General features: G+C 41.4%; 1 protein-coding gene across 1 annotated transcript; it reads left to right on the forward strand.

Annotated features, from left to right (window-relative positions):
- The first annotated feature begins 768 nt into the window (after nt 1–768).
- RTL4 (retrotransposon Gag like 4) lies at nt 769–14,371 on the forward strand. Its single transcript, XM_023249209.2, has 2 exons — nt 769–923; nt 10,328–14,371. The coding sequence occupies exon 2, from the start codon at nt 10,584–10,586 to the stop codon at nt 11,469–11,471; it is 888 nt and encodes a 295-aa protein (XP_023104977.1). The 5' UTR covers nt 769–923; nt 10,328–10,583; the 3' UTR covers nt 11,472–14,371.
- The last annotated feature ends 483 nt before the right edge of the window (nt 14,372–14,854 follow it).

The following is a 14,854-nucleotide window of genomic DNA, read 5'->3' on the forward strand; positions in this document are numbered from 1 at the left end:
AGTTCTTCCTTTCACTTTTCTTTTTGCTCTAGACAAATTTCAGGCAGCTAAGGAGACACTCTCCTTGAAAGGCTTTTTATTTTTGATCCAAGTAGACTTGTTTAGGTCTCAAGTTATTAGTCTTGAGAGGGAAGAAGACTTGATGGATGTTTCACATTCATGTTTATTTGATCTTCCCAAGCTTATAAAACAGTTATGATCATTATTACTTATTTTACAGGTGAGAAAATTTAAGTATGTGAGGTTAAAAAACTTGCCCAAGTTCTCCTAATACGTGAAGCTAATACTCCATACTATAACTACAACCCAGGTCTGACTCCAGAGCTTGGGCTGTTAACTGCCAAACCCTTCTAACTCATATTCTTAAAACAATCGATGTCATTGATTAAATCATTGTTATGAGCCAGGTACTGCAACAAGCAGTTTGCATACCTTACTTTAGTAATTCTTGAATCCCCATGTCTACATGGGCTTACTACAGTGGAGTGTCTGGCATATAATAGACATTCAGTCAAGATTTATTATATGAATAAATGAATAGCCAATGGTGGTAGATATCATTGGCCCCATCTTATGATAAAGAAAAGGAAGCTAAAACGAAAGAAAGAAAGAAGAAAGAAAGAAAGAAAGAAAGAAAGAAAGAAAGAAAGAAAATGAAGCTCAAAGAGATTAGTACGCCTAAGGTCACACAGCTCTCAACTGGCAGAGTCCAAAACTTACCAGACTGTGTCTGTTCCAGTGTCAGAGGGTTGGAGAGTGTCAGCCAGTGAAAACAGAGCACTCTAACAGTAAGAGCACAGAATTAAGGTTGCTTATGCTGTTTGGGATGCTAAAGAATCCCATCTCTTCTTACTTTCCTTTTCCCATCCCCTAGGATCTGTCCCACTGTAGTCTGATTCCACTTGGAGCCCAACATCTGAGAGGTAAGTGATTCTCCTGTCTTCACATAAGAGTGGTTGAAAATATCATATTTTAAACAACTCCTGTTTGGATTATTTTGCATCTGTTTTCTTTCTAAGTTTGCTAGATAATTGTCTTGACCTAGGGCCTAGGCTAAACTGAAACTCTTCTAAAAAACTAAACAACCCATTCATCCAAGCAAAGTACATTCTCAAGGATCTCTCAGTCTTCTCAGTTCTCTGGCTAAGGTCATTGAAGTGCAGGACTGGGACTGAAGTATTGCCTGCAGAGCATTAGTCCCATAGACATAAATCTTTGTCTATATTTCTATCTGGTTAACTCAAGCATCTCAGCAAAAACATGCTGAGATACACTGGAGCAGGGCTGGGTTTTGCACTCACATCAGAGAAAAATAATAGAAATGATATATAGGGAGTGGGGAAAAGTAAGACTACCTTTGCTAATATCTAGTTTTAACTATGGCTGTCATAGGCAGATATTATAAATCCAACAAAGGGTTACTGAGCACCTCTATATGTAAGGAAATATGTTAGCACTTGTGGACACAGAAATGAAATTAGTTAATTCCTATCTTGATTAGCTCATAGTCTAGTAAGGAAAACAGGCATATAACAATTAATTACAAGTGATATGAGTGTTGCAAAGAAGAAACACTAAGGCAAGTTATATGTTAAGTGAGTTAGCTTTAGCTTAAGCCATTTGTTCCACACCAAGAGACTTGGGTAGAATTACCTTCCGCAGAATCCCCAGTTGGGAACTGGAACTGGTAAGAAGGATATTCGGTACCCATGTTATATCCATAACATCTAGGGGGAGTGTCTGCAGAAAATATGATATTGGGTGGCTTCTATCACCAATGTCTGCTGTATGCAAGACAACTCATCAAGCTACATTGCAATACAGGTTTTACAGATGTGGAAACTGAGGCTTAAAGAGGTAACTTGCCCAAGGTCTCACATCTTTGGCTTTGAATTCAGATTGGGATTTTAATCTAAATTTTGTCTAAATCCAGAGTGAATGATTTTTTTCTATTGGTTCAATCTATTTTCAGGACATAATGTTATGAGCAAGAGTTGAGGATTCTAGTCCAAGACCTAATACTAAACAGTTGTATGTCCTTAGACAACTCTTTCCTTATCTGTTGGAGGAGGTGTTAAATACACACCTTGCCTAATTCATAGTTTATCAAAATGACAATGAGATAGGAGAATACTTAGATCACATACAATTCTCTGCATATATGTGGGATATTCCCAATTATTATTATTTTTTTAATGTTTATTCATTCTTGAGAGACAGAGCATGAGCAGGGGAGGGCCAGAGAGATAGGGAGACACAGAATCCGAAGCAGGCTTCAGGCTCTGAGCTGTCAGCACAGAGCCTGATTTGGGGCTTCAACTCACGAACCGTGAGATCATGACCTTAGCTAAAGTCGGATGCTTAACTGAGCCACCCAGGTGCCCCTAGATGTTATGGATTATTGAATGACATTAAAAGGTTGCCTCTGCACTATATAATCCCTGTATTTCTTGTTTACTCATCGTCAAGGCTAGGAGGGAGAGAAAGCCTGACTAGGGTTTGGGATTGGAACTTAGCAATAAGACTCATAAACATGACCATGACCCAAATCATTTTCCATTTCTTGAGACTGAAATTCTTCATCTCTAAAGTTGATACTTTTCTCTAACTATTGACTATTAGGAGGCTTCTGGTAATTGAAAAACATGATATATACTAAATTGCTTATATTAAGCACCTTGAATAGGGCTGCAGGTTGCATGCACACCACAAGGACCTGGAAATGTAAAAAATGTTTAAATCTAAGTGGGCTAAACTCTGTCAGCTCATCAGTTGTAAGTGGTATTCAGCACTAAGTGAATTGCATTTAATGAATTAAAGATGAAAGAGACAGCAGGGAGCACGAATGCAGGAGAAGACCTTTCATTTCAAATTTAAAGGGCTAATTTTATGACTATTTGAGTTCTGCAGATCAGAATTTTTCCACTCTTCCCCTAATTGTTTACTCAAACGGCATGTACTATTTGAAATGACGGGGGCGTTGGGAATGGACAGAGAAACCAAGCTAATCCCTCAAGTTGATAAACAAGTCCTACCATACGTTAGCCACTGAGTCCTCTCCAGGAATAGGAGCTTGCAGATAGACAGGCAAGATGGGTTAGGTTCAGGTTGACTGTGAATCTGAGGATCAGATTCTAGATTGCAAACAACTCTTAGTGTCATTGCCCACATTTCAGCTGTGTCCTCAAGCAAGTCATAGAATCTATAGCTTTGAAAGGACTAGATCATCCTTACGATGCCTTCTTATCTTATTCTCCCCACTCTAACTCCTCAGCAGGTGGTAATCCTAACTCTGCTTACATTCCTCCAATGATGTGGAACTCATAAGTTACTTTATGGAGACACTCATCCCATCTCCACCCCCACCCTCCCAAGTGCATTTTCAGTTAGCTCCTTCCTTGTCCTTGAGGATAAGTATTCTACATGAGAGTCTTTCGGAGACAGTTATACATGTATCCCATTTCCTCCTTGCCCCTTGATTTAACTTAGTATCTTAGTGCCTTGGTTTTCTGACCTGGAAAATGGCAGAATTGCAGTCAATATTGAATGAAATAATGAATGTAAAGTGTTTTTTAAGATATTTGAATCTTTGTACACATAGAGAGTGAAGCTCAATGGGACTGGGAAGCTAATAATTCCTTTTTGGTTGCTCTTTTAATATCTTCACATATTGATTAGATGGTGCTTAGATGGGTATGATAACAGCTCAACCCAGCTTTATTGAGATTGTCCCAATTTAAAATGTTTTATCACATTGTTCTTGTAAAACATAGCAAGGTGCACATTCAGTTATGCAAAACATCCTCTCAGACTGCTTTATTTTTTTTAACTTTTATGTTATATATATTTAGCAAAATAAAATATAAAATACAATAATTACATACTTGCTGAATTTCAGTTTCAGAGCTTCAACAGTAGCTTAATTCCTACATTATGTGACAGCTGTGATATTTAATAATCCAAACCATCCTGAACACTTGTCCATGTTTTATTTTAATTCCAGCACAGTTAGAATAAAGTGTTATATTAGTTTCAGGTGTACAATACAGTGATTCAACAATTCTATACATCACCCAGCGCTCATCACAACAAGCGCCCTCCTTAATGCCCATTACCTATTTCACCTCAGACTGCTTTCTTGAACCTAGAAGTAGCAGAGAAGTCTTTATCAGGCCCCATCATTTATTTTTGATTGCAAAATAACAAGATTACCACATGTATGGGGCTTAAGGAAGACGGGAAAACAGGGGAATGAAAAGCTAAGAACTCGTGATAGCAAGGCCTGCTGGCCCTTCTCTCAAGTCCAGACCACTTCAACTGAGACTCGATGCCCCTGCTTGCTTATTCAGCCTCCTCTTGTTTTGACAAGATTTTCATGACTCGATTCGATCTTACTTTTCTTATCCTAATTTCATGTCAGACTACTCGTAGAGATTCTTTTGTCTTTCTCCTAGCCCCACCTATGAACACAGATTTATATAAGGCTCGCGGGCCCAGCCCTGTGCAAAGTGTATGGGGGTTCACTGGAAAGAGACTTCTTCCTGGAGGGCTCAAACAATGTGTCCTTCCGCAGCTCAGGGAAGGGAGGTATTAATAAGGGCCCGGGTAGTGAGAGGAAGCCGCATCAAGGAGGCTGAATGCGAGCTGGGCAGAGGAAGAAGAAAGTAATTGGCTTTCCGGTGAGGGGAGAGAGCTTGAAAGCAGAAGTGAGCAGGATCACATGTTTAGAAGTGGAAGTAGGGGCTTCATTTCCTTATGTGTAAAACGCAAATCATTATACCTACTTCACAAGACTGCTGTGAGGATTACGTGGTCTGGTAGAGAGATGGCAAATACCTGTTCAGCATGTTGCATTTATTCCTCCATTGTCTGTGGCGAACACTGGCAGTGCTTTACGGCATTCTACCAGTGAGCCCGGCCCCAGGTCCAGGACACTTTTAAATAAGGCTCCAGACGGCTAGTACCAATTAGAGTCTATAAGCTGACATAAATTAGGCACTGAAGAAACGACACGTATTATTACCGCAAATACCCACACAATGTCCGGTACGACTGGATACAAACAACTTGTCCTTTCCATTCCTATCAAGTACAAATGCAAAACCTCTGCATTCCCGGTATGTCAGGGGCCCACCATGAAGGTTTGAATGAGACTCAGAGCCAGTCCTGCTGTAGAGGTTATCTGCCATATGTTGTAACATCTCTTGTGAGCTGTAAGTTCTAAGCGCACTTGATCTTCAGGAGTTTGCAAACCTCCTACTTCCACTGAAGTCATCATTTCACCACCCGTATAATGTCAGTACCACTCAGGGGCCGAATTAAACAGGCAAGTACAATAAAGAGGCAAAATGGAGTCTCTCTTTGGGGTTTGTGACTCCATGTAATGCTCTTTTATATTTTGATAACTATTTATAATACTCTGTGACAGTGTTATGATACCTGCCCAGTGGCTCATCTTGCCCTCCACCAGCCTCCAGGTCTTTTCCTTCATATAAAAAAACTCACCCGTTCCTTCTACGTCTTCTTCTCTGCTGCACTGAGAGAAATGAATGGTGCAAATGGGTCATGCACTGCTTGGACAATCAGTTAGAGTTCTGGCCGGTGACTAAACAGGGACATTCAGCCCTGTGTTATGGCTGCCAGCAGGGACAGTAGGCAAAGCGGAGTAGGCGGGGGAAGGAGGAGACAGGGAAACATGATCTTAGGAGGAATGTTAAATAGGCTCATGGAGCTGGAAGGCTGCTGGAGCAAGTGTGGCTCCTTAAGGGAGTTATGCCCATTAGAAAGGAAAACTGGGAAACTAACAGGGGATCCTTGTAGGGAGCGTTCATGACATGTGTAATTTCATAAGCAGCTAGGCCGTGGGTCCAGCAGAGCCAGAAGAAAGGTTGAAGGTTAAAGGAAGGTATGAGGTCTGAGTCATAGCAATGGCCAGATTGACCCCAGCTGGGCTGCTGCCCTCTCTCTAATATGGGGATACGTGGATGGCTTTTCTGCCCCGCCCCCCACAGGCAGAGCAGAGCATTACAAACCTCCCAGCAGGAACCATAGAGACTGAGAGCAAGGTCAGCTCAATTGTGACCCTCTCTCTTGCCCCCAAGCCAGGTACTTTTCACCTTGCCCGAGCCAGCCCTGCACTAGCCCACTGTTTGCATGCGACCATACAGACTCAGGCAGAGCCTTGGAAGGAAGCAATCCACATATCACACACCTCAGGGGCCACTTTTGCAGCCAAATATTTTCTACCTTCAAAAGTGTAGATAGTGCTCAAGCAGAAAGGATCTTTTGAGAGTATTAAACCTAGGGTTTCTCAAGTGTTACCAGAGAAACTTCTGCATCAGCATCATCTGTGGAGCTTGATTAAAATGCAGATTATCTGGTCCCATCCCAGACCCACTTAATTACACTGTCTAGGGGTGAAGCCCAAGAAGCTGCATGTTAAACCCCCAAGAGATTTTTATGTACCCTGAAACTTGAGAACCTCTGACAAATGTCAGAGCTCTGTGTGGTCAGTCACCCAAGATTCCCAAGGTAAAATCTGAAGACCTCTTACCACAGAATCATTTGAAGTGCCTATCGAAAATTCAGATTTCTGGGTCTCTTCTTAACTCTTCTGAATCAGAATTTCTTACGTGTGATAAAATTTGAGAAACCCAATTCCTTCATTGTACAGATACAGGAACTGGCCCAGAGAGAGGAAGCAACTTGCCCAAGGTTGTCAGTCTAGATGGTGGCAGAGCTAGGGTCACATCCAAGTCTCCAGACAAGTCTAAACAGTATGTCCCTGTGGTTACCTCTTGAGGATTGTTTATGTCTCAGTTTAGCTCTCATGGCCACAAGTTCCCTTACTTATAAAGTCTGGAGTTCAAGGGTAAAAATGCAAGTGCTCTGGGTAGTTGCATGGCAATAGGTCAAAACTTCTCCAAAGTGTTGGGTAGAACAGCTTGAAAATAAGGTATTGTAAGGTCACAATGCTCTATTATAAGCAGCAAGGTACTTCAGGCTCTTCTCCAAATGGAGTTTCAAGGGACTCCAGTACGGATAGTTTCATAGGCAGGGAAACTGTCAACCGTGTCTTTGAGCCAAATGGAACACAAACACCAAAATGGCCTGCCTGTAGAAGTTTACTAGACCTATTTTTGTGTTGTTGTTTTTGTAGGTGAAATACATACCAATCAAGTAAAAGCTTAAACGTATGCAGTTTTGTGTCGGATCTGGTCCAGGCTCACTAGTCTGATTTCTGAAATCTGTGCATTTGAGGTCCCAGCTCAGTCTGCTTTATCTCCAGACTGGCATGCTTTACCCCATGATCTGCTGGGACAATCTAATAGAAGGCCACTGACCTCTAAAAGGAGAGCAATTTCCAAAATGATAAGACAAGATAGATTTTCTTAGAGGGATTAAGCAATTGCCATTGACAACAGCGCCGTTGTATAATTTGCATTGGGCAAATGCTTACAATTTTAGCAAGTGTTTCACCAATGTTACATGATTAGAAAAATTAATGCTCTGCCACCTTGAATACATACTTCTGTAAAGAAACAGGAGACCTCGACAGATAGTCTGGAACTGCTGAGGGTCAAAGGAAAGGGCAGAAAGCAGGAACAGAGAAGTTAGTCATACTTTCCAACCAACAGGGGAGCTTGGTAGAGAGAGCCATATCCCTTATCTTCAATTCTGAAATCAAAAAGCTCTGTAAAATGGAAGATATTTTTTCATTAATTTAGTGTCAAATCTGACCTAAACTGACATAAACCTAGTCTTGATCTCTTTTAGTATGACTATTTAGACATTTATTTTCCTGCAGAAATGTTAATTGCCTAATTACAGGATGTTTTCCCAGATACAACTGGGAGTGTTATATAATAAGCAGTACATATTCCGTGTTACCTTTCAAAAATTCAAAAAAAATTAAATTCTAAAACACAGATAACAGACTGCGGACCTAGAAAAATGATAGCTAACATTTATGAAGCCCGTGCCATCTGCACGAAGCTGTGCTTATCTCTTTTCATCTCATTTAATACTTACAACACTATGAGGAAGGTATTAAAATCACCTCCATTTTATTTTAGTTTTTTAATTTTTTTTAACGTTTATTTATTTTTGAGACAGAGAGAGACAGAGCATGAACAGGGGAGGGTCAGAGAGAGGGAGACACAGAATCTGAAACAGGCTCCAGGCTCTGAGCTGTCAGCACAGAGCCCAACGCGGGGCTCGAACTCACGGACCGCGAGATCATGACCTGAGCCGAAGTCGGCCGCTTAACCGACTGAGCCACCCAGGTGCCCCAAAATCACCTCCATTTTAAAGTTTGGAAATGGATTCTCAGAGAGGTTAAATAACGTTCCAGAGTCACGCAACTTTTGGCCAAGCCAGGATTTGGACCCAGGTCAGTCTAACTCTAGAACCTACATGCTAAACTCTTGTAGTCTACTGTCTGAGAGAGAGGAACAGTTGTAAAGAACAGTGTGAGCTCTATGGGCTTTATGCAGAAGTACAGTAGGTTACCACCTATTCTATGTCATTTGAATGCCTCCTACTTCCAAATGTGTCCTCTCTCCATTCTTACTCTTCTATGATGCTATAATATGGATTTATTCCTTGAGGTTCATCTGGGTGGCTTTTCTCACAGGGACTACCAACACCAGAAATCCTCTGGGCAGCTTGTTAAAGTACAGATTCCTGGTACCTACCCCAGACCTATTGAATAGAAGACCATCGAATAGGAATTGTTGGGGATTAAGACCAAGTTGATTCTTATGCACATTAAAATTTGAGGAAAAAGGGAATGCCTTGAGAAAGGCCAATCATTAACCCTCATTAATTAATTAACTAACATCTTACCTTTCAATTGACACCTAGCTAGACTGGCAGCAATAAACTCATGGATGGGCACCTGGAAAATAGAAAGACTAGATTGGTGAGTTATGGAAAGAAAGAAGGAAAGAATATGACAGTATCTCCCTACTTTTGCAATATGCGATAAAGGAAGAGCCTCACCAACGGTATTGTTACCTGCATTGAAAAAAATTGGGGGAGCATCTGTCTCTGTCTCTCTCTGTCTCTCTCTTTCTCTCTGCCACTCAGAGTACCTATCTACTGTCTCATTGATATTCACCACACCCTTCTGAAATAGACAAGATAGTCATCCTCATTAGATGAAAGAGGAAATGGAGACCCAAATGAGTTCTTCTGTGTCATCCAACTGATTAATGCTAGTCTTTGTTTAAGTTTCTGGCCACCAATCTTACACAATTTCAGTCTTCCAATAATCTCTTCCATAGATCGAGAGAGGAGAAGCCATCAAACCTAAAGAATCAAGTTTTACATTCAAGGATGCACATTTTTGCCCTCTAGTGGCCGATTTTGATACAATTAAATGGTGTGCTACACAAGGGAAGGACCGTGAGAGGAATTATGCTGCACAATAGTTCAACTGATATGCCATATGTTTGGGGTTAGTTTTTAACTTTAATGGGTTGCTTTATTCTTATTATCAATGCAAGGATAACTGCTAAACATTTTGATCTTTATACTTCTATGAATACTCTGTTCTTGTTTACTAAGTTTCCAACTTCACCTCTTCATCTTGCCTGTGGCGGCTTAATCATCTCCATGACAACCAAATGTGACCTTAGATAAGGACTAGGAATCTAGAAAAATATGGATTAACTGCCACTGCAGCAATCAGATCGCCACAGCAATGCAGGATTGGGGCGTTGAGGTTCAAGTCCAACCAGTGATTATTCCAATCAGGACTAAATCCTCTCTAGAGAAGCTTTTCTCTCAAATTTCAATGCACATTTGAATCACCTGGCAAATCGGTTTAAGTGGAATACTAATTCAGTAGGTCTGGGGTGGGGCCTAAGAGCCTGCATTTCTAACGGTCTCCCTGGTGATGCTTATGGTACTGGTTTCCAGATCACATTTTATATAGCAAGGGGCACGAGCCCTCATCATGCCCAAGTAGCTTGTACAAATGAACACATTTGTGGTCCTGGAGGAAGTGCTGTTTCACACAGCAGTACTGATGAGCATGCAGCTCTGATATTATGTACTTGTGTGACCTTGGGTAAACATCTTTACCTTTCTGGGTCTCTGTTTTCTCATTCATGAAATTCTGAGTTTGCCCTGGATAACCTCTAAGATCACTTTGGGTTGTAAAATTCTTTGATTCGCTGATAAAAAAGAGGTACTTGAGAATCAAAGGCTTAGTTTGAGGGCAAATTTACCCTATATTGTATACAAGGGGTGGGTGGGGAGAGACATCTACTGTGACTTTTGTATTCGTCTTCCTAATTCCAAATCCTCTATGTGTCTTAAGGTAATTTGTCACTTCTGAATGTGCAGAACATTGACATTCTCCGTGAGAAGAGACAACATTGAGTAGTGGACAACAATTTTGGCGTCTCTCCAGTTCAGCTCTCAGTGTCCCCTTGTGACTGCTTCATAGCCAGCAGTTTTGGCTACTTGCTTCTGATACTATCTTTCTGATAACAGAGGAAACCCTACTGTCTGCCCATTGGTTTCAAATACTGGCACTCAGTTCTCCTTAGTCTCACTTGATTCCAGAAGATACAATGGAGAAGTACACAGAAACACCACCTAGCTTGCAGGTAGAGCATTCCTCTCTTCAGGAAGAAAATCTGTTTCTGCAGCCACAAATACAGCATCTGACAGAAGAGAACCCTGAACTGAGGGGCCAAATCATGCCTGCCCTGGCCACCCCGTTGATGTCTGTACCCTGCTCACTTGAGCATCTCTCTCAGTTTCATGGTGACCCTGACAATCTCTTGACGACTGTCAAGATCCCCAATCCTGCAGATGATGTCCAAGTCAAGTTCTTTTTAAACTACCTAGCTCAGCAGATGGAAAGTTGTGGAGTCATATCTGGGCCTAACCAGAGCACTTTGCTGAAACAATATGAAAAGTTTGTTTTTGAGTTCCAGCAATCATTTGGTGAGCCTACAAAACAGGAAACAGACCCCATGAACAAAGAGGACAACTCCTCTCAGCAGAATGCTTCTACTTTCAATCTCCTTGCTCAAAATCTGAGCTGTAATGAAACCAATCAGAGTGACCACTTCCAAGAGGGACTAGCTGACCCCATCCAGGATGAAGTGAGTGACACAGATATGATGGACAATCTTCCAGACCTGATCACTCAGTGTATTCAGTTGGACAAGAAACGTAGTGACAGGCCAGAGCTCCTACAGTCAGAGACGCAGCTCCCAGTGTTGGCTTCCCTGATCCAACACCAACCCTTTTCCAGCCCCACAGATGTATCAGCCAAGGAAGAGCCTATACAGTTGCGTGGAAGCCAGCCACCTCTCACCCCAGCCAAACGAGCCCGCCAGCAAGAAGCTCAGCTGTGCCTCTACTGCAGCCAGGCTGGTCACTTCACAAGAGATTGCCTTGCCAAACGTTCTCGGGCCCCAGCAAGGATAAATAACCCAACTCGCCAGTAAGAGAGCCCAGGCAGGTCACTTTGTAAACTTATATCCCTCTCACCTCCAGCCTTATTAATTTATATCCCGCATTAACATTTCAAATACAGGTGGGGAACTGTGATACCACTTCATAGACAGTCATGAACTTATGTGATTCTGGGAGTTTAAATAATCAGATCTTGTTCATTTGGTGACCCATCACCAGACCAAACCAAACCCAACAATGATGAAAACAATTCGCAGGCACTCTCTGCATTTGGAACCAATAACCCAAGAGTACTGAAACTCTGTAGGCAAAACTGGCCAGTCTAAGCCAATGAAAATATCCCTGGAAGTACCCTGGGAACTCCATTCCCTCCAGTGAATGAGATCTGGGTTGAGTTTGTTGGCCTAAGTCTTCTGGGACTAAGATTAGGCCCAAGACTTTCACCTTCACCCTCATTGGTCTATATTCTAGTTCCCTGTTGGTTTAAGACCTTCGGTTGAATTCCTAATTACATCCCATATCCTACCAACATTTTTCTACTGGAGGCTGGAACCTGCTCCACCTATTGAAGAGAGGCCAGCTTCAACACAAACCAACCCTTATGGAAACACAGCTCTACTCCCTTTCAATACAGCTATGTATTTTGTTGCCATTTAAAGACTTCTGCTTACCCAAAAAACTGGATCTCTTGGCTATTGACTAAACAGATGGCATGGCCTTTTGAACACTCTGATTGGAACTGTTGGTCCACTTCCTTGAGAACTAGCCTTTCAGGCAGGTACATGTTTTAGTAAGGCCCTATTAATTCCAGATTCCTCCCCTCTTCCTCAATAACCTTTTTTAGGTTATAGTATGTCTAATAGCCAAGTCAAAATGATCTAGGATAATGACCTCTGGCAAATATTTAGTGAGAGTTGGGGAAGGAGTCTTATCATAATTACTATGTCTATTATACCTGGCAGGTAAGGGAACCTAGCTAAATAAATCTCCACTAAAGACATAGAGTCAGACCCTGTAGTAGTTTCTGACTCCATAGGCCTTAGTGTGGTCACCATTTGGGATCACTGCCCAAATGTTGAGTTCTATACCCTTATGGACCACCTCTGGGGAGCCTCATCTAGTTGAGAATCTTGAAAAGCAATTAATGGTAGACAATTCTCTGAACCATCCCATCTGAAAAATCCTGGGGCAAATATATTAACACCATCCATACATAAAACTTAAGAAGAAGTGAGGGTTTGATTGCTAGTGTTGTGGTTTTAGCACACAGCTGCTCTGTGTATGGATTCCTAATGCTTCTGAACAAAAGTAGTGCCATGTTGGAGAGACACAATTTTCTAAAATGTTAAGGATGTGCAGTGATAATTGATGTTTGCTGGTAATCATCAGTCCTCTGTTCCTTGCTTCTTGGTGCTGATGTATGTCCCCATAATGGATTTCATGAAGAAAAATCAGTAATTCCTAGCAACCATCAAGACCTCTCAGAATATGAAGCGTCATTGTACTTTGGCCTTGTTCCTGAAGAATGATACTAACTTTGACAGTACTTAAACCCAGCTAAGGCCTTACTGTTTTCATCCTGTAGCACTAACAAATAGATCGTTTTGTCCATCAATGCCTCGCTAACCACCGTGCCAATCCTTATTTGCATTCACAAGAGGTTTCCTTTATCAACAGTTTGCTATACATCCACCTTACTCCATATGCTCTCATAACAAGGAGACCAGTTGTGCCAAGAAATTCGCATGTGGTACTGGGCTTGTATGAAAGCCTCTGACAAATAGATCTTTTCGAACTTTAAGTGTCTTGCAATTGCCTGGAGTTATCCTGATCTAGCACCACCAGTTCTGTAATAAAGAACTAACCCAATAGCCTCCAGTCACTTTCCTTACTGACCCCAGTATGGCCCCAGAATGCTGATGGTAGCATTCAGTTGGCTTCATCACAATCTTTCTTTATATTAGGGATGCAATTTGTCATTGTGTGCTCTCTCACAAAGATGCATCACCTTATTTCTTGTTTGGACCTTCCCTCTGCAGCGACATCACCTTCTTCTCCAAAAAATCTTCAGTTTTCAGAGCCTCTCAGAACAGATTAATTCTGGGCTATAAAACCTCTAATTTCTAGAAGCCCCTTGTTGAGGAATGCTCAGACAAGAAATTCTTATGCTCTATGTGATACAATCCAACAGGCATACTGAGCATATGAATAAGATACTGGGATAATGCTTTACTGTCTACTAGCTAGCAAACATTTTATTTACCCCTTCAATATTTTGTTATAATGGCACCATTCACTTCAACTAGAATAAACTCTTTATTTAGCATAGAGTTCTACAGACGTTTGCCCCCAAACTTATACCAAAGTGAACTTCTCTGAGAGTGCAACTAATTAAAATCTACTGAGAACACATGAGCTATAACCTACTTAAAGATGTAGTCTGCAACTACAAAGGCTTGGGGAGCCCCCAGGTCCAATCAAGATTGTAGTTTTAGGGAGGCAGATCTGCTACATGATTGCCATCCAGCAAGATAAAATCTAATGATTTTATGATAAGTCTGAAGAAAGAATGGTTAACAAGAGAATGGTCTTCAGGGAGTCTAGAAAAGGGGGGGGATTAAAGAACCATAGGGCATCTGTAATCTCTCTAGACTAAGAGAGGGGATATCGACCAAGAGCTGATTTCGTAGGTCTATGTACAGTGGAGCGGAGGCATCAGGCCATTCCGATTTGTGTAATTAGCCATTAAGGTTGCCACCTAACTCCCTTTGCTGTGACCCCATGCTCTAAGAAGTAATATGATTGTAATTATGTTCCCATATAAACTTTGTTGTGGGGAGAAAATTTGCTAGCCAGCTGACATGAGTATTATAGCCTACTTAGCAGTTAATTCTCATTATAAATAAATAAATTGGTTTTGGCTTATACATCATCTTTTTTGTGGGTTTTAATGGCATCAATCCTCCAGGTCCTAATCACTACTGAGCACATTGGAAAAAAAATAAGATTCTCACTTTGCAAAGTCAGCACCACAGTGTGAACCGTATTGAGTCCACTGAAGATTGTTCTCCCTGGGAGCTTTACATCAACAATCATCCTTCCTCTTTATCTCTCTCATTTTGTCTACAGCTGTAATAAAATTCCAAAATGCCTGTGGTTTTTAATTCCTGCAGTTACCTTCACTCACACCCAGAACCACGATACCTGCTATTAAGTAATTGCTTCTTACAATAATACATGGTTCAGTCTAACCATTAGAATATATCATCATGGATGAAGACCTAACACATAACTATAGACATGAGCCCCTTACAAGCATGTACGGAGAGGCAGGAGTATATAATTGTCCTAACACTCACCATCTTTATTCTGTCCAGATGGCAACACATAGGACCCCTGCTGTCACTGCCTTTAC

Source organism: Felis catus, chromosome X (assembly GCF_018350175.1).
Source record: "Felis catus isolate Fca126 chromosome X, F.catus_Fca126_mat1.0, whole genome shotgun sequence".
In the NCBI taxonomy this organism is placed as follows: domain Eukaryota; kingdom Metazoa; phylum Chordata; class Mammalia; order Carnivora; family Felidae; genus Felis; species Felis catus.

What these genes read in the sequence shown, in the direction of transcription:
- RTL4 (XM_023249209.2), top strand. Translation starts at nt 10,584, where the DNA reads ATGGAGAAGTACACAGAAACACCACCTAGCTTGCAGGTAGAGCATTCC.